Source organism: Actinia tenebrosa, unplaced genomic scaffold, assembly GCF_029948245.1.
Source record: "Actinia tenebrosa isolate PJP-AT-01 unplaced genomic scaffold, QUT_ActTen_1.0 PGA_scaffold0__85_contigs__length_37466705, whole genome shotgun sequence".
Lineage (NCBI taxonomy): Eukaryota > Metazoa > Cnidaria > Anthozoa > Actiniaria > Actiniidae > Actinia > Actinia tenebrosa.
The window spans coordinates 7003125-7028713 of NW_028292569.1; the positions used below are offsets into that span (position 1 = coordinate 7003125).

A 25589-nucleotide genomic window follows, 5' to 3' on the forward strand; every position below is an offset into this window, starting at 1 on the left:
CGTTTTGGTGCATTTTCAAAACTTCAAATGCTCACATCTTGTAAAGGATTTATTAATTTAAGTAGAAACTCACACGCCTTATCTAAATCAACAAGATCAATGATTTAAAAGGGTTTTCACTCCAAAAACATTGATTTTTAATGTTTATGCAAATTAGCAGCAGCCAGTTATAAAAGTCGTGTATTGGTGCCTTTTTATATGACATTTATTGACTGCGTTACATTTAGATTCTGTTACGTTAAAATTGCGTTACGTTAAAATTGCGTTACTTACTTGGAATGGCAAAGTACTGAGGCAGGTCCTGTAGGAGCTTGTCTCTAGTGATGTCAGCAATAGGACCCAGAAGAACCACAGGTCTAACGAACCCAGGATGTCTTAGCGAGACACGTTCATAGGCTGGTAGTTTGAACTCTCTTGCAGTGTTTACTGTGAAAAAGATATCCAAGTTAACTTGACCATGTGTTTTTTTTTGAAAACTTAATATACCTTTTAACTGATACGGTGGCCATCTTGAATTCTATTGTTTTCAGTAAGAGATTATGGGGTGCCGAGAAAGCAAACATTGGAAAGTTTAAACTCTTTGCTTTTACTTGGACAAAAGGTTTAAGTTCTGAAATGTCAGTGTCTTTCTTTTTTTCTTGTTACTTCCACTTGTTTAACACATACTCCTCTTTTACTCCGACGAAGGACTGGCGTCCGAAACGTCAGTAAGTTTTTTCATCTTTTCGATATTTTACCTTTTTATCATTACTGTAACACATACTACATTTATTTCAAAAAACGTCACCCGTCCGAGATCTGAAGTGGTCGATTGGAGAGTTAACAGATTTTTTGTGCTTTTATTATTTTGTGTGGCTAAAATATGAAAAATCATATTTCTGACTCAAAGGTCACACTTTGCATTGTAATCTTAAAAGAAACTACAGGTACGTTGTTCGGCTACTCAGCCTAAGATTTCAGATCTCCGGCCGATAACGTTTTATTAAGATATACTGGTTAAATTTCGTTAAATTGTCCTTCGGGATCATACAAATTTTCGTCAGGAGCCAAAAATATGTATCGCAGAAGTACTTACTGAATGACTCTTTATCTAGTCTGTCAGTAGACACGAACAAGTAGTTTTTTTTCAATGTCCCTCCGCGAGAATCTTTTCTCTTGAGTGAGTTGGTACGGCTTGCTTTCTTGGAAGACGTTTTATCTTCTTCAACTTGACGGACTTGTCCGAGCTGTTCAGCTCTGAAGGAAAGAAATTGTATGAGTGTGAAAGAGAAAAATCATGGTGTTATTTGCGCTGGAGCCATTAAAGAAAGTGAAGGTCAAAGGAATACTCTAGTTTAAAATTCTCTCAGTGTTGGCCTTAATTTTGTGTATAATATTCATGTGTTCCAGTGAAGGTCCGTGGAATTTCAAGGTGTTTGCAATGTGTAAAGTTGTACTTTCTGTAGTTAACAGTTGGTATTTGTGAAATATTTTGACACTGAAATGAGGCTAGCCCTGAGTAAAACAGCCTGCAGTGAAGGAACACAGCGGTAATTTAGGAACTAGAAAAAGGTTCATTACCTGCACTTGTTAGGGATGATACCTGTCTCGGTTTCTTCATTGTTCAATGTTACTCTCTGCGCATGCCAAGAACCAATCATACCACCATACATCGTATCCCACACGTGAAAAACATCCTCCCTGTTGATATCAAGCTCATCTTCTTTCATCTTGGCATAGTCGAAATGAGCCCTAAAAAACAAACAAATGTATGTTAGAACTACATCTAAAGCTTTCCAACAACAAAGTTATCCCTTGGGGAGTGTGTCTTTCACTGCCAGTATTCTTGAGTTCTAGGTGATCACTCATAGATATTTCCAGCCTAGGCATGTTTTCCCGTTTCAGACCATATGTCATTCCCTTGAGTATTATTACTTTCTCTACTAGGGATGCTTTTCAACTTTAGTGCAACGTTTTCCCATTTCATACCATGTGTCATTCCCTTGAGTATTATTACTTTCTCTACTAGGGATGCTTTTCAACTTTAGTGCAACGTTTTCCCATTTCATACCATGTGTCATTCCCTTGAGTATTATTACTTTCTCTACTAGGGATGCTTTTCAACTTTAGTGCAACGTTTTCCCATTTCATACCATGTGTCATTCCCTTGAGTATTATTTCTTTCTCTACTAGGGATGCTTTTCAGCTATGGCGCAATGTTTTCACATTTCCTTGAGTATTATTTCAAACCGTGTGTCATTCCTTAGAGCATCATTCCTTCGTTTAAAAGTTGTGCACGAGAAGAGACATGAACATGGATATGACTCAAACAAAGAATCATATTCTCAATAAAATGACACATTCTCTGAATTAAGAAAACGTTATGCCCAAGCAAAAGTGTGCTTTCTATTCCAAAGAGTTACACCTGATAATTATATATAAAACAACACAGAAAAAAAGTTTAGCTTACTTGATGTAAAAGGAGTCTCCTGGGCTGTTTTTAATTCTTTCAAAAGCTACAAAAAAGAAATTCAATCGAAAATAAATAAACGAAGGTGAAGGTTGTGTGCGCATCCAAATTTAAGGAACTCGACGGGCCACGATACAGGGACACGAGTATTATCATGCATTGCTCTAAATTTATTTTTTTTGATAGACCAAATTCAAAACTCGCACCGATGTGAGGCTTAAGTTGTGAACAAAAGAATCTGGCGTGACTCAAAGTAATCTGGCGTGATTCGTGACTTTTGAATCACGCCAGATTACTTTGAGTCACGCCAGATCCCTTTGTTCACAACTTAAGCCTCACATCGGTGCGAGTTTTGAATTTGGTCTATAAGATTTCATAAAATCGATTATTCTCCTCCTTAAATATAAAACTATCTTCTCGATTTTATCGACTTTGCGTTTTTCAGTTTTGTGGCCCGTCAAGTTGGATATGCACGCAACCTTGAGAAAACGGTCTGTTATTGAAAAATTGTCTGGTGACGGCTTGTTTAAATAGGTTGCCCCTAAAATGGGGGATGAAAAAGGTGAGACCATGTGTTCACTTACTTGAAATCTTTGGCTGCGCAAGAAGGCGGACATCATCTCCAAGAGACAGAAGCAACAGAACTGCTTCTTCGCGTGTAATGTCTTTGAAGTCAATGTCATTTGCCTGATAGGAAAAGGTCTTTTTTCAGTTTTTAGTTTTACTGCATATTTAATGACTCAAAAAAAGGCAAAAATACAACAAACAAAACTGGCAGAAAAACAAACTTACAAACAAATAAACGACACAATAACAATAACAATGAAAAGAATACTAACAAACCAGAGAAACCATACGAATCCCTCAAATCAAGGGGCAGACCTGACAAACTCTAGTCTCAAGTAATGCCATGTTCAAGAGTCAATCCCGAGACTCCAGAGGTAAGAATTTGATTCTTACTTCGTGTAGAGGACACAGTCTATGTAATTCAATAGCCACAACAAAAGATTCCAAGTTATACAATAGAACGAATCTAACAAAGAATACAGTAGGTATTGAATTAAGTACACTGTGCCTCTATCGTATCCTCTACGAGAAGATATATATATACCCCATGCTTGTCATTACTCACCATTAGAACCTGATCGCCTCGCCTCAATCCCTGTCGATGTGCTGGGTTACTTTCACGTACTGCAGCAACAAAGATCCCGGTCTTGTTACCTCCCTGGATTTGAATTCCCAGGCTGCCTTCTTTACGGAATGAAATTACCTTTGTGTCTTTCTCACTGAACAATATATGAAAACAAAAAAAGATAAGGATTTGGTGCTTTTTCTTGTTTTTCTTATTATCAATCATGACAAATTGATAGGAATAGCGCACTGTTATTTTATCTAATTATACAGCTTCTCATTAATCCCATATAGGTAACTGTCCAATTATTTTCTTAATTGGACAGGTCTTGTTGATACGGGATTGATTAGGCAGCTATATAATTAATAGGTAATGGGATTTCATGCTCCCCAATCAAGAAATAATTATACTCGAAAAATTCCTCTGACTGCCAAATTGGACTCGGCCTACGGCCACATCCAATTTTGTCAGTCCTCGGAATTTTCTTCGTCCAATTATTTCTTAATTGGACAGCATGGAGTCCTATTACATATACTAATACATACGCTAAGTAATCTCGTGGTTTTTCTCTTCTTTGACTTTGTGGTGTGCTGCCGGGAGACTCACGAGCGGGAGTCCTGCCGGGTGAAAGAGAATCCCATGTCTTCATGCTGAGGTCCATTGTTGCCTCGGTTCGAGTCACTGTAAGATTAAAAATAAACATTTATTGACTGAGACCGAGAAAACAACAGTGTGTTTTGTGGGCCCGAGAAGGCGATGTTTTCCGGTGAAATTACTTCCTGTATCGTTATTACCGGTCAACAACATATTGTTGAGAGCCGTTACCGGGGAAACGTCGAAACTCTTTTATGATCACGTGATACCCTCTCGTCCAATCAGAGCATGAGACAAAATGTAGGAATTAAGATATTACCATCAGCTGGCTGTGGGACATAATCTCGTCTCTCAGGCTCTCTTGCTCTGTGTTCTTCCTCCTTAGGACGTTCATTATCCAGTCGTTTCCATGAAGATGAAGAAAATGGAGCACCTCCTCGGTCTTCTTCATCTGGTGGCAGAGGTCGTTTTGGCGCTTCTGCATCACTGTAACGTCTGAAAAACAATTTTCAAAGATTTTAAAGAAAAATCTGTACTATGGTTTTCGATATTCTGTTAACTCGGTTGTTGTAAGCTGCACCCTGAATTTTGATTCTTCGCTAATGTCAATCAGAAATAATCAGTCAGGTACCTCTTATGTTCTTGACTGGCGGTAGTGAAAGAAGAAAAAATTTTGGAGCAAGCTGTTTAAATGTCGGAGTTCGCAGAAATATCGAAAACTGAAGTAAGATTTTTGGAGTTTACCCTTTGAAATTAAGGTAACTACTTCATAGAGCATCATATCCTGGGTTTAGCCTTGTGGGATTGAAATGCGGACATTGTTGGAGACTATCCTATAGGTGAAATGTCACCTGTCTAGTTCTCCGCAACAGTTTAATTGTTGGAAGTTTAATAAATAAAAATGAAATGAAATATTGCAAATAAAGGCTTCGATTACATGGTAAAAAAGAAGAATATCAGTCGAAAAACCATAGTTTCTTTTATGAATTGGATACAACAAGAATACAAAACATTGTTGCAGCATGTTTGCATATGCGCTGGGCTTGGCTTGTCGGCATTTCAATTCCATGATGGCCAATTGTGACTTCAACCGAGGAAAACGCTTTTAGTGTTACATGAAGTAGCTATCAACAGTGAATTTAGGTCATGTGACAGCAATTCTGTCGCTATTAGCAACTTGAATTGTTTGGTTACCACTGGCAACAACAGCCACAGATACCAGAGTCATGGTTACCTCATTGGGATGCCATTGGGATGAAACATTTGAAATATAAATTTTCATAATAATAATGATAACTTCGTAGTCTAATAACATCATGCAAAAGATTCATGCAAAAGATTCGTGCAAGAGTCATGCAAGAGTCATGCAAGATGGATAGCCACATAACTAAGGTGCTCCAAGAAATTTAATTAATCCTAAGGAAAAATTTTTACGAGACAAGAAACTTTTTCTAGCAAAAATAAATACAATGTGTCTTTCTTGGTGTCGTAAGAGCAAGTTACAGGGTACTGTTAAACTCCAAATTCACTATCCTTGGCTGTTGTTGTATTGTCTTTGTGTATCAGTTGCCTTGCAACACCAAGAAAGAGCAAAAAAAGTTTTGCAGGTAAGTTTAACACTAGTTATTAGAGATGTATATTAAAGTGCAAACAATTAATCCGTGAAACACTAATTACTAAATAGTACAAAATAGTGCTAATTAAACAATAGAAAACAATGGAATTTGCATAAAATTGTGCTATTTAGTATTACTAAAGTTTCACGGTTATATTATTTGCACTCTCAAGAATAGTATAAATTTTTTTAAACTTAGTTATTTACCCAAACATTACTGTTACATATATGATTTAATGATTATGATGATTCGTAAACTACAATAATATTATCGCATTATGAAATCAATATTTAACTGTGCTTAAAAAGAGATAATCTCATGCAACCCCAGTTAACTACACACATAACCTTCTACAGTTAAGGAAGGACAAACTTCTACAGAGAAATCTCATAGAACATGCAAAGAATGATGAGTGAATAATTTAAACTGTCAATCATTTTTTGTTGCCATGGCCACACTGTTTACCTGGGTGGCAAATCTGGCACAGATTCCTCTGTTTTAACTTCTTGTTTGACGACAGCCTGCTCAATGACTGGTTTCTCACTTGAAAAAAATGAGCAAAAATATGTAAAATCTATAACACACAACCTCACCAAGGAAATGTCTCTCTCCTTGGAATGCTCATAATCTTATACTTATAAACATATATTTCACGACCATCACTCCCCGTACTGCGGTCTTCCATGAGGTTCACTCCACATTCACTGTTTACGACATACAGCCCTCAACTCACATGTTGATTTTTACGAAGGGAGGAAGACTGGAGAACCTCTAGGCAAGGGAGAGAACAACACAACAAACAAATTCAACTCACACACAGGGCTCAGTCGTAATTGAACCTGCCTTGCCAGGCATGAACTACACAGCTGCAAGAGATAGCGCTATCAGCTCATGTCAATCTCACCAATTTCCCTCTCCCCATTCAAAGTTTTCATTATTTTTGTAATTCGAAATTGCTAGCTGTGTTGTTTGTACCCAAGCTATACCAGAATGCACCTTGTTTTTTTCTGAGAAAAGGTATATTTTCTGCATCCCAAAAAATGAAATCTAACATAACATGTAATATGCCATCTGTTATGAAGATGAAATACTAATTGATGACATTTTTGGGTCCCATTAATATATTAGTCATTAACAGATTAATAATAGATTATTAATGATATGAATATATTATCAAAATCTATAAAAATATATTAGTATTTTTTTGAGCCATCAGGGTCCATAAGTGGTATTAATCATCAGTATATCAATATTGTATTAGTAATATATTAATAATATTAAATAGTATTAGTAATACCTCTGGATCCCTTCAGGCTCCTTGACAGGAAATTCGTTGAGTTTTTTATCTGCTTCCTTGGGTATTTCAAAACTGCTTTTTACATTCAAATAATAAAAATATAAAAAGGAATCATGATGGAAAATCAAAAATAGGAGTGAAGATGAAAAAAAAAAAAAATCCTAGTAAAAATGTCAAAACTTTTTTATCATGATTCAAAATTAACGATTTTAATCTTAATTCATATTTAAAGAACTTAAATGTTTTCGAAAATTATGGTACTAAAATTACTTTTTAAAATTTAGATTGTGCATATTTTATGTCCTTAAAACTTCCAAAATAAATTGCCTGCATGAATAAGCTTAGACTTTGACTTTAGATTTTTATAGATCTATTTAAGTATAATAAAAATAGCAACGAAACTTATTTTGATTAAACTAGTAATTACATTGATGTTACTATTACATGGTCAGAACTTTAATTGTGGTCTTAAAACCCTAAACTTAATACACTTATTTCAATAAAGTTAGACACCAAAAACCTAGAAAGCTGAGATCACTGAGCATCATGGGAAACTTTTCATATCAAAAAAGCATATACATACAAAGCTTTTTTAATACAAACTGCAGCTCGATGATGCTCAGAAGAGGTGAGACTGTAACCGGTAAATGATTCGCAAGTCCATGAACAGTTATCAAGAGGTTGAACGCGTAAAATGAATCTACCCATAATCCTTGTCGGCCTCAGCTTTATAGCTTTTCAGGTGACTAACTTTATTGTAATAAGTGTTATATACCAAATTCATATGAAATTCATACATTATAAGATCATATTTATATAATATAATTACTCTTCTATGAGTTAATCCTACAAAAACTATTTCAATGAAAATTAATATGAAGCAACAGATTTAAATTTCCTATATATGTATTTCTTTAAGTTAAAAATCATAAATGCTAAAATAGACTTTCGTGAAAAAAATATTTTTAAATTTTACAGGGCTGTCAACTCTCCCGGATAAACCAGGAGTCTCCAGATTTTGGACCGTATCTCCAGCTCTCCAGATTAGAGTTTCAAATCTCCCGGATAATCGCCGAAGCTGACCATTTCTTGTGAGACTCGACTTTCACAACCATAAAATTCCAATTATTTTGTGTTGTTTGTGTTATTTTAAATCGCTAACAAAATCAAAACATTCCTCATAAACTGTTCTTGCAAGCAGGCCATTGTAATATAAGCGATAATCTGATTGGTCAGAAATAAACCAATCACATCAAATGTTACAAAGCGAAAGAAGTCTTTTTGCCGCTTTTTGACGCGCTGTGATGTCATGTCCCTTCCCTATCAATTCTCCAGATTTGAATATCTCGGGGGTTGACAGCCCTGTTTTATGCATATTGGATTATTTATCATTTCTATTTACTTCCATTAGTCTTTCGAAAAAGGCTACAGAAGGTGAAATAAACTTCCAGACATTATTATCTTTTAGTCTAAAACTCTAATGGTCTATCTCAAATCCTGGTCACTGATTGGATGAGCTACTAGTGGTCTATTGGCGATATACCACTGGTAGTGAAGAAAGCCAGTTTTGAATATCAAAACAATGGTGGCTAACTTGCATTTTTAACTTCATTTCAAAATTTTTTGTATCTATTTATTTGACTGATTAGTTGGTTTATACTAAAATTAGATTAGACCTCTCGCCCTCATAGTATATGAGTCAATAGACCATGAGGTCTTTGGCCTTCATTAAATATACTATGGTCATTGACTGCATAACTACTTTAATTTTTTTGTTTGCTTGTTGAAGTTAGCATAATTAATGGTAGCATACAAGATACAAAGAGCTTTAGTTTTTAGCATTGTTTGCTTGTTATTTCAGGGTTATTTTGTGATTGATTTAGTCTAGCTGTGAATCATATGAATAAAAAAACCGGAAAGGAAAGAAAAGAGGAAAGTCAGAAGATGTGGATGAAAGAAAGGAGAGAAGGAAGGTGAGAGAAATGGAGAATGAAAAAAGCAAGCAAGCAAGCAAGCAAGCAAGCAAGCAAGCAAGCAAGCAAGCAAGCAAGCAAGCAAGCAAGCAAGCAAGCAAGCAAGCAAGCAAGCAAGCAAGCAAGCAAGCAAGCAAGCAAGCAAGCAAGCAAGCAAGGGGTTTGCTTGTAAGAAGGAAAGGAAAGGGGCTGAATAACAAATAGGTGGAAGGAAGGTTTGATGGAAGAACATAATAGGAGATAGGTAAGAGAGGGTCTAAAGAGCAATGTTGCTTAGATGTTAATACCTTTGGACTTCATGTCCATTTCTGTCCACAGACCTAGAGCGTCCTCTGCCTACATCTTCATTGTCACTTGAGAAAAAATCATTAGTGTTAGATACAATCTAAACATTAGTATTTTGAGTGCAAACATCAAATTGTTAGAGTCCTAGGAATTGTGTTGTAAAATAAATAAAATGTAATGAGAAAGCATGCAAACTAATGATAAAATCGCTGGGTGGGAATGTTCATCAGCTGAATCACAAGTTTTAACAAAACACTTTTTGGCTGACAGCACATGGTGGTCAATGTTTGACCACCATTTGGAGCAGATAATGAGATTCAAAGTCGTTTATCAGCTGGTTGAAATCTAGCAATAGACCCCTTGCATTTGAACGCAAAGCAGCTCAATTTGAAGGACAAAACAAAAGAGTTTCAATCTCCTGAGAATTGGAAACCTATTTTTATGTCCCCAAAATTGAGCTGCATTCTGATGTGCTGCAAGGTGTCTATAGAGGCTTTGCACCATCACATGATGCCAGCCATGACAGGAGGCAGGAACAATAGCCTGATTAACATGAGAAATTCCCCTCTTCCCAGGATAGAACGACTCTATTGTTATGCCTACTGTCATGGCATGATGGTGCAAAGCCGCTATTGCATTTTTTATCCTCTAAATGCAACAAACATGAAATTTCTAGTTGCTTATAGCAAGTAAAAACACCTTAATACAAAATACATGTAGGACAAACTGTAAATACACTCACCCACTTCTTATTCGGCATTAACAACATGCATATGTAATCTAAATCATAGTACTTATCATATTATTCTCTTAACTTAACAATGACCATCTTTAAATACAGCTATTTCGAAAAAAGGTCAGTGAAGTGTCTAGTTGTTCTAGCGCTTTCGCACTAATTGGGGACACACGCACTACCACTATACATTCAATATTCTATGCACACAACGGCTCAACTCACATGTTGATTTTTACGGAGGGAGGAAACTGGAGAACCCAGAGAAAACCCTCGTAGCATAGGAGAGAACAACACATCAAACAAACTAAATTCACATGTGGTGACCGCAGGGCTCGAACCAGCGACCCGACCCGTTGGACTCACAGCATGAAAGACAACGCGTTAGCAGTGAACGCCACCCATGCTACCTTAAAAAATTCTCTCCTTGCGACCTTTCACTTATTGGATTCACCTCGCGCATAGGTACAACTGGGCTTGGTATGCAATGCAACAAAACCTATGCCAACCTTTTTTCGTAATAGCAGTATATGATGGTTAGTAGTTTACTTAGATTACTCTATCAAAAGCAGTACATAGCAGCAACATGCAATAACAGACACTTGCTATTAGTAATTAATAGCGATACTAACAGTAGACCAGTATTGGTCCTCACACATGTATACCTTGGGGTTCTCAAACGTCTTTGATTCTTTATATATGCCCTGTCCATGGACTTGGCACGCCGTCTTTCAACGACTACATCATCTTTGTCACTTAATGGAAACAGCAGAGTTAATAGTTATGTTATTGGCAATTGATTATAGTGACTGTTAGTGGCTCTGCACCCAAAGGGAGTTAAATGGACTTAAATCACTAGTTTCTCAATAGACCATTTCACATCCTGTTGCTCAACCTCAGCCTCGTCAGCGTGTAATATATTCTTTAGAAGTTGCCAACAACCTGTGAAATTTTTAAGTGTTTCAATATTGTTCGTTGATGTTTAAATTCCTTTCATTACTGCGGACTGTAGTCAAATTCTAAAGAATAATAATTATTACACGCTGATGATGCTGAGGTTGAGTAATGGGATCCGTGAAATGGCCTATTCAGGCTATGACTCATTCCCTTGAGTATTATTTCATTTTTAACTAGATAGGAATGCTTTTAAAGGAAAATTGCATGCTAGTTCGTAAAAAAATTGGTTAACGTATTTCATCCATCACGTTATATTTTTTAATGCTAAAGTACTGCAGTCCCAGATAATAAATTTTTGGAACAACACATTACTTAACAGCTTATTTAAAATCAAGGATTAATTAAGAGAATAATTCAAAAAAAAAAAAAGATTAACTTAATTTTATCCATCAGCTTAATATATTTTAACGCTTAACTATTGTAGTCCCAGATTTATAAATTTTTGGAACAACACAAAACTTAACAGCTTCTTTTGTAGTTCCAGATAAAACATTTTTGGAACAATACATCACTTAACGGCTTATTTAAGCTTAAAGATTAAATAGAGGATATTACATGGGCGCGCGGAGATACGAAATTTATCTTCGAGTGTTGAAAAGATCTCTCACAAGTGAGCACAGCGAACGAGTGAGAGATTTTCAACACGAGAAGATAAATTTCGTATCTCCAAGCGCCCATGTAATATTCTGTTTATTATATAATTATCAATGAAGTATGTTTTGGCTTTTTCAAACAATTCTTTCCGTGTATTTTTGAATAGCCATCGCAATGGTGTTATTTTCACACGTGAAAATAACATGTTATTTTCACGTGTGAAGATATCAATTTTTCGAAATAGAGGAAAATAGATATTTCATTGGTAATTATATAATAAAGTAGTATATTATGCTTTTTCACATAAAGATATCTTACGAATTCTACATGTAGATTAAAGATGCATAAGAAATCAAAGCTGCAATTACCACTTTACAATTATCTTATTTTTGAGCCTCAAGAACTTAAACTATCACTAATATTTTACTCCTGGTCAATAACAGTTGTTATGGTAAACTAGAATCTTCATTAATAATTAAAAATTTTATGCTTTATAAATACTGATTAAAGAACTGCACTAAACTAGGAGATGTACACATTTTGCAGATTAATGATTTTTACAGATAAATTTTATCAAGAATGAAAGGGCAAAAGTCTCTTAGTCAGCATTATAATTAGCTATATTATTCTCAAATGCAATGCCAGAATTACGCTACAGCTTCATGGGCATATTTCTTTCTCATTTCAGACCACGTCATCATTCCCTTGAGTATCATTTCTTTATTCAACAGTTGTACATGAGAAAGACGCATTCATGAATATGAATACAACTCAAGCAAAGAATTTTATTCTCAAGGGAATGACACATGGTCTGAAATAAAGCATTGCACAGGTTGCGGCCTAAGTTAAAAAGGTTTATTATTATTAAACTGCAGAAGGTTAGACTCAATTAATGTTGGTGGAGCACAGGCTGTCGAGCAGAGGTCGATCTAGGAATTTTCAAAAGTGGAGCCAAGACAGTCCTGGCAAAATAGTTTACCAGACACAACAGCCTTCAAGAAGAGGATCTCTCACAAAAAGGAGAGCTGAGGTGGCATGGACGATTGCTCCTCATAAGTGAGTGAATGAGTGAAATAATGAATTAATGAAGGCACTGAATATAGATTGATAATGAATTGCTTTCTTGCTCACTTCTTCAGAGAATAAACTAACCTGCTCTTAAAATAATAGAGGCTTTCACCATCATGTGATGGCAGCCATGACAGGAGGCAGGAACATTTGAATCTGGTCTAATCTGATTTACATGAGAAAGAATTCAGTTTCCCAGGGGAAAAAGACTATTGTTATGCCTCCTGTCATGGCTGCCATCATGTGATGGTGCTAAGCCTTTATAGAAATATATTGTCCACTTACTTGCGCGAGTCATCAACTCCATTCTCAACTGGTTTGGAATTGAAACCTTTCTTGTGCAATGCTGACGGCAGCGAACGAGTGCTCAGGTTTAAGTTGTCCATTTTGTGTTTGGCAACAACAAGCTCAAGGTGGTCTGATTTGCGCACAAGTTCAATTGCTTCTCTAAGCTTTAGCTCTTCTGCTTTCCTGTCATTTATCTGTAGATATGTACACATAGCATATGTATTAATACGCAGGTATTAAATAATAATTCAGGGTTCAGTAGTGCCTAGAAATATACCTTTTTCAAATTCGCTTGCGTGACCACAAAACAACTGCTCCAGGTTCAAGTTAGACTTGAAGTCTTTACACATTTTTTCTAGGTATTCTATTTAGATCTACTAAACTACAATCTTGCAACTAAGGTTGACAATCCCAAGTATCTTGGTGCAAAGTAGCTAGACTGTAAGACCTAATTTTCAATATACTGCAAACCATATACACCTATTTGCAAGAACATTGTCATACGAAAATAGAACAGTGATTTAGTGGGATAGGAATTATATTAAAAAACAAAAGAAGATCACTGAAGCTGAATTTTTTCTTTTGTCTTTTAATGAATTCCTTTCTCAATTAAGAAATGTTCTATTCTTGTATTCAACCTTCTTGCAAGTAGGTGTAACAATATTGTTTCATTGGTGCTATTTCGTACTAAGAGTTAGTACTATTTCACGGATATATGTTTGCACTCTAGCAACTCTAGCAGCATGCAAACTTTCTACAAATGAGAGATGAAGATTTTTATTCCTATGTAGGTGTAATTTACAATTCTTGCTGCCCACATATATTTTTCAAATTCCTTCATTGGAAACTCTGTCTTACCTTGAGAATGACATCACCTGGGTCCAACTCTCCTTCATGGAAGGCCAAGCCTTTAGGATCAATATCCTTGATGTAAAGACGCATCGCGAGAGAGAAACCAAAGCCCCTGCCCGGTTCACGACTAAGATGGACTGTGGTTGGAAGTGAACCGTTTTTCTTGGGAAGAGCTGGCATTGCCTTTCGTCTCTTGATTATCTGTTGAAGATATTATTTTGTGATGTTACTTAAGATATATTTGAGGTTTATTAGGATGGAGCGTTGCTTAACGAAGGCTCCACTACTGGATTTATCGTTGTCATTAATATGCGGCCACCCCAGACACAAATCGAGTCATGTAGTTTGCAATAGACTACTTTCAATCATTCATGTTGATGCCATTTATACATGTTTGGATCAGTGAGTTGGCTTTTCTATCAAACTTTCTCAGTCAGATTTCATGAAGGAAAGTTCCGAAAGCGATTGCAAAGAGTTTAAGTACATTCAAGTAGAATGAGGTGTGTGATTGATGGCAGTCTATTGCAAACGACATGACGCGATTTGTGTCTGGGGTGGCTGCGTATTAATGACAATGGCGGTAGACCGGTGAAAAATATCTATGCATTTTTGAAATTTCCCAGTTTTTTGTTGGTTCTTATTCAGTGGTGATTGTAAATTTACCATTACTCATGATTGTAAGCTGCATGGCTGCTTATAGCGCCTTGATATGCAGCCCATAAAGTCCTCCACTGGTCATAAATGTAAAGCACATCGAGAAGTCATATAAATGCACTATATAAGAACCTCCCATTATTATTATTATCATTATTATTATTAAAGTCTTACCAGTCTTGCACTGACTCCACTGTCCTTCAAGGCCTGTACAGCATCTCTGTGATAGACATTTTCTACATTGACATCATTTACCTGGACTATTACATCATTGACTCTGGAAAGAGAAAAGGCAAAAATGATAATGTTACAAGCTATTTTCTGTATAAGCATTCTGTTGGTAAAACGTCATCATAAAAGTACCTTAGCAGTCCATCAGCTGGGCTTCCCTTGACAATATCAGATACGACTATAGAGGTGTCTCCTGTTTTGTAATGAGGGTTGTCACGGCCACCAGATACAGCAATACCAAACCCTTGACTGGTGTTGGCCTACAATATACATGAATCAATGGAGTTATTCCACACAACAGCGCACAGTAAGAGACTGAAATGTACATCATTGAACCTTAGGGATGCAACTGAGCAAAACCTTCGCACATAAAGGTAAAGTACCTATATTTAACTTTGATAGTTCCTTCAGTTGAAATTCAACTGCTATCAATGGAGGCCAACTGTGCGCAATTTACCCCCTCTCTCTATCAATGCTCTGTTATAAGAGTATTTAAAGCTAAAGCTACACAATTATAGAGGAAGTCGAAACAGACGTGGAGATCCTAAGGATCAAACCGTGGACCTCAAGCTCTGAAGGTCACGCACTAACTGAGCTACGCCTGCTCCTATAAACATCGTATACATCTGCATTGATGTAATTGAAATATTGGTTCTACTGTATGTACATGTATTGCACATAAGGTACAACTGAAGAAATGCAGAGTAAGCAACAAAGAATGAAAACAATATTTTGGTCACAGGCACACAATTTATAATTTGACAATACAGGTTATTGATACATTGTACATGGTTTTTGCTCATTTGCATCCTTAAGGTCCAACGGTGTAAATTTCCATCTAATAGCAATATTCGTTGTTTATAAACATTGAACTCAGGAACTTTTTCTCATTCAAATTTTCCAACCATTAAAACAAAAGATCTCTTGGCATATTAATACCAATAGGTGACCTCAGCACAAACCTCTCTATAAAGAAAAAAAAGCAAACACAGACTAGAACGTTTTTCTTACCTTTTCAACAACGACTGTGTTTTTCTCATAGATGTAGCTTTCTGAAGGCTGTAGGACAAACAAGCAAAACGATAACTAACAATTCTTAATTTAATAGAATATAGTACAAAATAGATTCCAAGAATTAAAGAACACCGAAATTGCAGCGCTTAAATTAGATAAAAAATAATTTGTTAAAATTGTCGCCTAATTATCAATGATCATTAGGAAAAATTGAATAGACAGGACTTCATTTATTAGCAGAAAATATCATGAAGTCTATATTTCCTAGAAAAGAATTGCTTGAAACTGGAAATTAATTTTTACATAGCTTGGTTTTTCATTTCTTAACCATGTCTCATTTTTTGTAACTGCAAAAAAATCATGCTCCATGCATTAAGAAGTTAACATTGAACAGGAATTAACTAAATGGTAGGCCATGCAATCTAACATAATTTCAGTTCATATACGTACAGTAGAATGAAATAACTCTTTAACTTACTACAATTGAGGAAACTATAATATATAAGTCAAACAATTGTACAAAAATTTGAAATTAAACCAGAATAATAGCTTTAATATTCCTTATCTAACGTAATACGTAATCTAATGTAATTGAAGTTATAGAATTAACGAATTGCCAATGATTTGTAACTTACTATTGATGCAACACCAAGAATCACCATTGAAGAAAATTAATCTAAGGCAATCAACTGTTGTATTAGGTACTAAAAATATAGTTTATAGCATTGAGAAGTTTGACTTTCGATGAACAGAAATTAGCTGTGTGAAGACATAAAACCCAAAATCCTATCGCAGACGATGATTATAACTCAAAGGAAGTTGTAAATATGTCGTCCTGTTCAGAAGATGAATCGATATATATTATTAAAAGTTGCCAGAATGTCTGGTTTTTGCACTGGACCCATTAATTAGTTCTTCCTTGAATCAATATCAAAGAAAACGACAGACTTATGCAGCTGTATGGGGTCATCCAGTCTACAGGGTATCGTGTAACTCTACACTGCTAAAATAGATCTGATAATGGATTGGTTTGAAGATACATGTATCAGTCATTTACTTGTTATGCAAATACACGATAAAATATTAATTGGAGTATAGAACATGAAAAGGGTTGGCTGAGATAAATGTTGAAGGTCTCAAATTTATATACATTTTTGTTAACAATTTTCACTTATCTTCACAATGTTTTAATTTTTCTTGCTATAATTAATTGACAAAAAGAGAGGTTAAACTCACTTAATGTGTCATTATTAGTACTTACGATTTATTTAGGCACACACAAGCACTAAATATAATAAAATCGGGGTATGATAAACAATTATCTAATATTCCTTTAAAGCTTTACTCATCATCATGCAGATTGGCATGGTTTTCTTTGTTGATATGAACTTTCCAAAAGACATGTTTTTTCTTGTCTTCACTGAATGGATATCAAGTGAATGTTAAAGATGCTGACATTACTAGTATTTATGAAAACTAAAAGCTACTCTGTCGTACTTAGACCTTTGAACCTTAAATATTATCATAAATAATGCAACAACACTGTTGTAAATGTAAAGGCTGTCGTTAAACTATACTTCTTCTACTATACTGTAAAAGTCTTTTGTTTTGGTATCATGTTTCTTGCTTCAAACCTAGAAATGATGTCTCCCTCCCCCTAGTAATGTTGATTACCGTAAATCCTCTATTTAGGGCTTATTTATTTCAGGCACGATCGATTGAGAGAGAGGGCTTATTGGAGAGAGGGGGATTATTGGAGAGAGGGGGATTATTGGAGAGAGGGGGCTTAATTGAGGGGGGTGGGGTATTGATTTCTAGCCTATGGTTGGCTGGTAAATTGCATGCATTCTATCCATATATTTTTCAGCTACTTCAGTTCAATTTTTAAGCAAAGAAAGGAGTGCTGCTCAAGAGAATGACATGGTTTGAAATTGGCCAAAAATGATAACTTCCAAATTAAATTTTAGCTACTGAAACACTGTCTATAAATGCATAATTATTAATATATGATATGTTAAACTAATAATAGTCTTATACTGCAATGCTAACAAATAAAGAGATATTTCAATGATGGATCCTATTTTTCAATAATGAAGACTTTTAGAGTCACAGGCACCATGTTTAAAAAAATTAAAACTGAAAATTTGAGAATTTAACATTGTGTTTTGACCATTTTGTCTCAACCTTAAATCCATTCCTGACTCAAAATTAACAGCTGGGACTTACAATACACCTTTTTGAACTGGACATGAAGCTAAGGATGGACTTGATAAAATACTGTAAATGTATGAATACATGAATACTCAAGTGAATTCGAGAAAGGTCTTTTCGGGATTATTTGAACAATGGTGCTTCAAACCATAATTATTATTATTATTTTATTCGTCCTTAAACAATAAAAACAATGTTATGAGACCAGCAGGGAAACTGCTGCTAAGCAACTATGAAGCTCTAAAAAAATTCAGCCGTTTCTCCTTTTTTTTGAGGAACTTGATACTTTTTGAATAGATAAATGTTTATAAAGTTATATCTCTAGTGTTTTCATTCCTGAATAAAAATGAAATAGATAAAATTAATTTTTAGTATTTACTCTTTTCTTTTAGTGGATAAGATCAAATTCAGCATGAATATTATTTTCCAATTAAGCCTACATTCACTTATTACTAACACTACCAGTACATTCAATATTCTATGCACACAGTAACATAATCTTAGATCTGCCACATTTTGATTTATTTATTGTAGAGGTAAGGACAATGAACATTGAACTTTCCCTGCTAGCCGAGTCTCCCTCGTTGGTGATTCTTGGCAAAGAAGATGAGAAATTTTCTCTGCCAAAAATTGCCAACGAAGGAGACTCTGCTAGCAGGGGACATTGAACTTTTGAGCATTGCTTGTATATTTATCACTAAACAAACTCTACTCTTAGAAAAATGTTTTTCTAAGTCTTAAAAATCAATTAGAGGACTATTTAGAAATGAACTTATAAACACTATTGGACTAGAATAATGAGTTAAAAACAAATTAAAAGCAATTGAAAAATTACCATAAACATAAAAACAACTCTATTCTTCATATTTCAACACCAGAACAATTATTTTCTTATAGTTTTTTTTTTGTAAGACCAAAAAATTAATCTGCTTCAAAACAAAATTTTTGGTCAACTTTTTTTCAGTTTTAAGACAAGTTATGTTGTGAATAAATAGGGAAAATTCTATAAGTATTTAAATTTCTATTTAAGTTTTGCATGACAAATGAAATTCTTAATTTAGCTTAACTCCCTGAAGATCCAACCTCTCTACTTAACTGATCTTTACTTTAAATATTCAAAACTATTATAATTTGCATAAGTATATATTATTTGTAGCATTAGCGCTATGCTCAATAGCTGCTATTGTGCTCTCTTGCTGCCTCCCTGTCTATGCCACCCACTCTGCTGCATACTTGTACAGCTGTAAGTAGTTATAGCCTTGGGTTATAGTGCTTTAATCTCAACTGAACAACACAAATGACTTAAATTTGTTCAATTTGTTCAATGTGTTGTTTTCTCCTGTGCCACGAGGGTTTTTCTGCAGGTTCTCCAGTTTTCCTCCATAAAAATCAACATGTGAATCTACTTGATTGTCGTGTGTTGTAAATAAACAGTGTAGTGGGAGTGAGTCTGCAGGAAAGTGGGCTAAAATTTAAACGGTTATTTTTCCTGGGTTCTATAGCATTTCTTCCCTCAAGGAAAATCTGTGCAGAGCTGTGGGTCCAATGCATATATAAAATCAAATCAAATCTAAATGTAAAAATAAACAAATTTACTTGCTAATCAATGGGCTACTTTTCTTAAGCCAAATAAATGAAATCTATATCTTTGACAGGTTTCAACATTGCTGCAAAGACACTTAAATTAATTTAAATAGGAAACATTTGTTAGACATGAAAATAATGGAGCAATCCAGACAAGACTGTTAAACGTGCAGTCTGGCATAGCAGACATTCTAGGGGAGTAACACATATGATATAAAAGGTCACATAGCATATACTATAGGTCGTAATCTGAGGTAGAGGATATTTTGGAAAACAAGTTGAAACACATCAGAGGTGTAGTCCACTCTAGATAAGTGTGACATAGGAATTTAGAGGGCCACAGGTTTGTTAGCATATTGCTGTATTTAGTGCTACCCTCAGTAAATACAGAGTTTATTCATTTTTATATATTTATAATCATAGGGGTTAAAGTGACAATATGTACAATTGTAACACAGTATAAAGAATTAAATTGCACAAATATAATGCATAAGAGTTCCTATCCAATCTGAGATGCAACGAAATCGTCAAATATTAAAAATATGACTGGTGTGCGCTGCTAGTGCTATTAAGCATCTCACCAATGCGAACGAGGTTCGAGTTACTTCTTAGAAATGCTTAGTTTCTAGGATCAATAATGATAATATTGAATAAAAGGTTCTTATATAGCACATTTATACATCTTTTTGCACTTTACATTTTTATGACCAGTATAGACTTTAATTATGGTTGCACATAAAAAAGGTTTCTTATCAAGCTCAGCTTTGTAGCTTTTTGCTTAATAAATTGATTATAAAATAAGTACACATACTTGCAAGAAGGTTGTCATACAAGAAGGGAACATTAGTAATTTAGTGAGAAAGGAACACATTAAAAGACAAAAAAAAAGTTCAGCTTTCAGTGATCTTTTCTTGTTTTTTAATATAATTCCTATCCCACTAAATCGCTAATGTTATGACAACGTTCTTGCAAGTAGGTGTATATATATACATGTATATATATATATACGCCATGATAAACACAGAAGCGCACTATCTGTCTGGATGGAAATCAATAATAGTGCTAGACATGGATGTTAACTATAGAACTACAATAAGCACAAGCACTAATGATACACCGAAGTCCAATATCAGTCACAAGTTTCTAAAGGTCAACCTTTAAAATGCTTGAAATTTTTCTTACTGCATGAGTAGTCAATGAACTACCCTTGATGGAATAAATTATATTTCTTCTATAACCATAATAAATACCAGAGATCCACCGGTTACAGCTAACTCCTCTTTGCAGGACGTCTTTGTTTTTAGTTGATTCAAAATATCTGAATAAAAATGTAATCTATGTACTGAAGTTTTGTGTTATTGAGTTGATTGTAAAATAGTGCTTTCGTTTAGGGTCAAGGTATCAAACATGAAAAGACTTGTTAAGGACATTAAGAAATGGATTGTACCCTGACGGGAGATCTAAAGTCGGTTAAGATAAGAGAACACAAACACATACTACGAATTGAAGTTAAACAACTTTGAATAAAGTTTTTAACAAAATGAACTTGCATTAAAATCACACTAACACATGAACTAAAGGAATTAGTACTAAAAAATATCAATTTTGAACAATAATTCTGGTAACTTTGCTTGGTTTTAAAGGAAACATTGTCCACTTTGGAAACTTTGCCAATATTTTCTCTTGCCACTAAAAAGCATTTTCAAGTCAGTACAGCATTATTAAGCTTTTCTCCTCCAAAACACTGCTTACAAATAGCGGATCAGCTAGATGAAATTCTACAATACTTTTTAAAAGGATTTCAATACATAATTTTCATTTTTTGTCAAGTTTTAGATTTTATTATGTGATGAAAGTGAACGGATTGAAAAAGCATTTTTCACTATGAAGATAGATACATTTATAGGAATACAGAAAATCTTATATTTTGAACAAATATAGAATTTGTAACATCATTGAGTAGAGAGTAAATAAAGTCTATTTTAAAATAATAAAAATATTGCATGCAAGACTGTAACAAAACTTAACTTAATTTTTCATGAAATTAAGGAAAAGAGTGAATACATTTTCACACCTTTCGCAGTAATTCTTTTCCGTTTTCCATAAGAAATGGCAAAATTAGTAGGAAACGTTGTCACAAAAAAACAAAACGATTTAGTAAAATTTAGCTATAATTTGAAGATTATTATGGATTTTTATCATGAGAAAGTATTTTGCATTTACAGATGTGAAATACGGCTTAATACTGAGCAAAAAAACCTTTTCATAAACATTATTTTTGCATCATTTTGAAACAAATTTTTAAAAATGCCCAAAATGTTTAAATGACATCGACATAAATTGTTGAATTTTTTAACTTAAATTATTATTTTTTGCTTCCAAAAGCTCAATAAATTTTTTGTCAGAAAAAAAAAGAAAATAAAATAAGTTCCATGAAAAAATAAGAATTTTTGGGAAAAAACAGCTGAAAGACAAGACGTTAACAAGCGCGCTAAAGGACCAACGATAAGAGATAAAATTACGACAGCTTTCATTCTTGAGGCCAAAAATATATAAAGAATTCAACTGATGAACAAAATTGAGCGGGAAAAGGTTGAAAGGTAATAGGAAAATGAAGAATGTCTAAAAATTATAGTTGAAGAGTATTTTATTCACAAACGAACGCACAATATAATCTTCAATATTTAGAAGAAAATCGTTACTGATATAAAATCGTAATAGTGAGTCACGAATTCTTTTTTATTATGCTTTTGAGTTAAATTTTACCCGTAAATGAACTTTAAGTATAATCCATAGTTTATTTAGGTTTTTCTAAGGGGAAAAAGAAGGAAAAGCATTGTTAATTATGCGAAAATCAGAAGCGCGAGCCAATTTAAATCGAAAAGGAAAAATTGATCGAGCCTTCCAACTTGAATTTGCGAAAGAAAATTTCCAAACTTTTTAACAAATCATAGTGAGTAATTTCGAAGGTATGTAGTTTTATAGTTTAAGGAATAATTACTAGACTGCTACGTGTTGGGTTAGGGTAAGAGAGTTAATTCAAGCGATGATTTTATCTGTTTTTATACTCACTACATAGCTAACATTCCATGCAAAAAAATAAGCGATTTTGTTACGCGCAGCAAGAAATAAATTCGCGCTCAAATTACAAACGGAAAACACATAAAAAACAAACTTTCTAACCCCACGGACCTCAACTCTAAATACCATGGATGAAATAGTTTGTTAGGGTGATGAATAATGCGAATAAAGGGTCTTAAAAGCACTGGTGGTTGTGTATTATATGTCATTAAAGTAGATTGTAGTACGACTTACGTTCACTTCGTCCATAGTTCTTCGAGGAGTTCTTCTTCGGTCTCCATCAAGAGACCGTGTATCTCTATCTCGGTCATGTCTCTGGCTGTGGTAGGAGCTTACAGACCTGTTATCTTCTCCTCTTCTACTGCTATCCATTAGTGAGGAATCTTTAGGTCTTTTAGTAACCTGTGCGTACTGAGGTTCCGGATCGCCTCTCATATCGGTAGGTCTTTCTGAACCGATAACTCTCTCTGAAGAATGCTCAGATATACGATGAAAATCGTCTCCGTTTATTTCTCGATGGCTTCTCTCGTGTTCCGAGTACGAAGTGGAATACCTTGAGCTCAAGTTTTGCTCGTTGTGGTATTTTTCTGTGGAGTACGAGACGGGTTTAATATTGTGGTTTCGAAGAGAGTAGGGGTGGGCGTAGCGTCAGCTTTGCTTTGCTTAGCGACTCATTTGCAAACTCCTTTACAAACGTCACTTTTAAACCAATAAAAAAACGAATTTAGTTTACGATTACTAATATATTCTCCACCAGTTCTGCATACGAAAACAATGGTAATTTTCTAAGGGCTTATTGAATTGAATAAACACTAGGACATAGAATAAGATTCCGATTTTGGATCCGTAAAAATTTGCCTCATTCCAAACGCCACAAATCGATCGTCACGATTGAGAACTTTCACTTTGAAAACTTTGTCATTGAAACAGAATTTTAAATCTATCACAAACAAAACTAATGACTAGAGTGAATTTGCAATTAAAAATTTACCTGAGCGCTCTGTCTGGGATTCTCTTCTACTCATCCTTGAGGCTAAATGTGGAAACGTTTCTTCCAAAGCTTTGCAGAACTCATCAAAACCTCTTTCTCCCTTGTAATGCAGAACATCCAAGAGACTCTCAGTCTTTTCTCTCCTCGTTCGTCCTATCTCAATATCATCGATCTCCTTATTACTGAGAACCTTGGCTAGGAAAAGCAGAGGGATGATATCGTCTGTGTTTAAATCATTGAGTAAAATATCGCGATTTTCTAGCAGAACTCTTTGATATGGTTGGACTGCGGCCATCTTTCTCCAAGTTCTAAACGGCGTCAGTTCAGAAATGGCTTACCTGTCAATCAATTTATTTAGGACCGATATATTAACCAATCACAGCACGTCGAATTGATCGACAATGCAATCGACAAACAACATAGCAGGGAAATGGCTTTCTTGATAAAATCTTTCTTACTGTGTTTTATTCGTAAAAATGCGCCAAAAATAATAAAGGACTGACTTTCTGAGCTCCCTTATTCTTGCAGAACCTCTAGGTTTATTCCTTACAGCTAAAATCCTAAACTTTTTTGACAAATTTTCAATCAACTGTAGCTTTGGCAAAAATGCCTGAAGTTTAGTCATGCAAATCGTATACATGAATCACGAAATTTCTATACCTTTATGAATCAATTCTTTTGTATTTATGATTGCTTTTGAATAGTTTCTTTATGAGAGTATTAACTGACAGATTTAAATCAAAGACGCTAGGATTTTTTCCGTTAAAATTTGGGAATAAATTTGGACTTCATAAATAAAACAGGTTGTCTAGGTCTTGAAGTCATAAAAACCTTTAACATGACATATTAAATAAACGCATCCTTGGATTCCCAAATCAAATTACTAAAATTTTTTTTCATCATCTTCCAATAATAAACTATTCTTGAGCTGGGCACGAAAAGATCTTCGTATTCTTTGTCCACTTTTAGCACAAAATTTCGTTTGAATTTGATAGATTTTGTCGTCTTTCAGAAATATTATTTACATAAAACGATCCAAAACTTTTGAAAATTTCAACTCTTTTTATATCAAATCCAATTTGTGCCTAAGTGCTCTTCATTATAACAATTTTGAGATCTTTCTCGACTCTTTATAGTATTTCTTTCTCATTAGCTTCTCAATTAACAAATTCTTTCACTCTTACTTCACTTTCTCGTTCTTGTGCTAAATATTTCGTCATAGAATAAATCATTACCGTGTTAATCTCATGTTTGTTTTTATTCTGTGCTATAAGTTTGTGGTTTTGTTTCACACTTTGTTTCCTAGTGCCCTGCCGCCTCCATTTACAGCTTAGATACCAGAAATGAAAGCCATACTATACACCGATAAAAATTGCGATTTTTGAATGATAGTAGTCAAGCGTGGTTCATGTCAAGATTGACCTTGTCAGGCTTGTCAGTCTGGATGACTTTCAAACTCGTCAAGAGAGTGTGAAATCACACACGAATAGTTTCATTCAAAACTTTGATACTGAACCAATTTACAACCAATAATTTGGAAGTTCTAGTGGTCCCAAAACAAAACTGAGGCACTCCAAACAACTTTTACGCTTTTATTCTTATGGACCGGGATGTTTAACATATATTTTAATTAACTAATTATTATTTTGTTTCATCTCTAAAATATTATATAATTATAACTAAACAAAAAGGGAATTGCACACGTACTCATATTAAATGTAGAAGTTCCTTAGTGGTCCCAAGATAGAACTGAGGCACTCCAAACTACTTCTAAGTTTTTAATCTAATATTAATAATTAACTTTTGTATGTTTAAAATATAATATTGGCTAACTATTTTATATTGAATAGATTATTCTACTATGAATTGTCTTATTATCTGATGGACTTGGAAGATCTAGAGGCCCAAAGATAAAGCCGGTGAGGAACTCCAAATAATCTGGCATGCAAGTTTCTAATATCTAACTAAAAACGATGCTATTCTTA

General features: G+C 34.5%; 1 protein-coding gene across 6 annotated transcripts in view; it reads right to left on the minus strand.

Moving 5' to 3' along the window:
• Positions 1-23915, minus strand: part of LOC116307187 (tight junction protein ZO-1) — a 31725-nt gene extending 7810 nt beyond the window's left edge. Inside the window, exons 1-19 of one of the 6 annotated variants that reach the window (XM_031717447.2) lie at positions 23605-23915; positions 22848-23200; positions 15735-15782; positions 14856-14983; positions 14667-14769; positions 13845-14039; positions 12984-13180; positions 10745-10834; positions 9349-9414; positions 7089-7160; positions 6257-6334; positions 4495-4670; positions 4127-4262; positions 3582-3735; positions 3034-3136; positions 2450-2495; positions 1561-1731; positions 1076-1236; positions 274-426 (exon numbers count right to left, since the gene is read on the minus strand). In XM_031717447.2, coding sequence (XP_031573307.2) covers positions 274-426; positions 1076-1236; positions 1561-1731; positions 2450-2495; positions 3034-3136; positions 3582-3735; positions 4127-4262; positions 4495-4670; positions 6257-6334; positions 7089-7160; positions 9349-9414; positions 10745-10834; positions 12984-13180; positions 13845-14039; positions 14667-14769; positions 14856-14983; positions 15735-15782; positions 22848-23200; positions 23605-23899 — 2725 coding nt within the window. In that variant the 5' untranslated portion in view covers positions 23900-23915. Of the gene's footprint in view, positions 1-273; positions 427-1075; positions 1237-1560; positions 1732-2449; positions 2496-3033; positions 3137-3581; positions 3736-4126; positions 4263-4494; positions 4671-6256; positions 6335-7088; positions 7164-9348; positions 9415-10744; positions 10835-12983; positions 13181-13844; positions 14040-14666; positions 14770-14855; positions 14984-15734; positions 15783-22847; positions 23201-23604 lie in introns of all 6 variants that reach the window. The other 5 variants (XM_031717371.2, XM_031717523.2, XM_031717610.2 and 2 more) reach the window with 5 other exon arrangements.
• Between the last annotated feature and the right edge of the window lie 1674 nt (positions 23916-25589).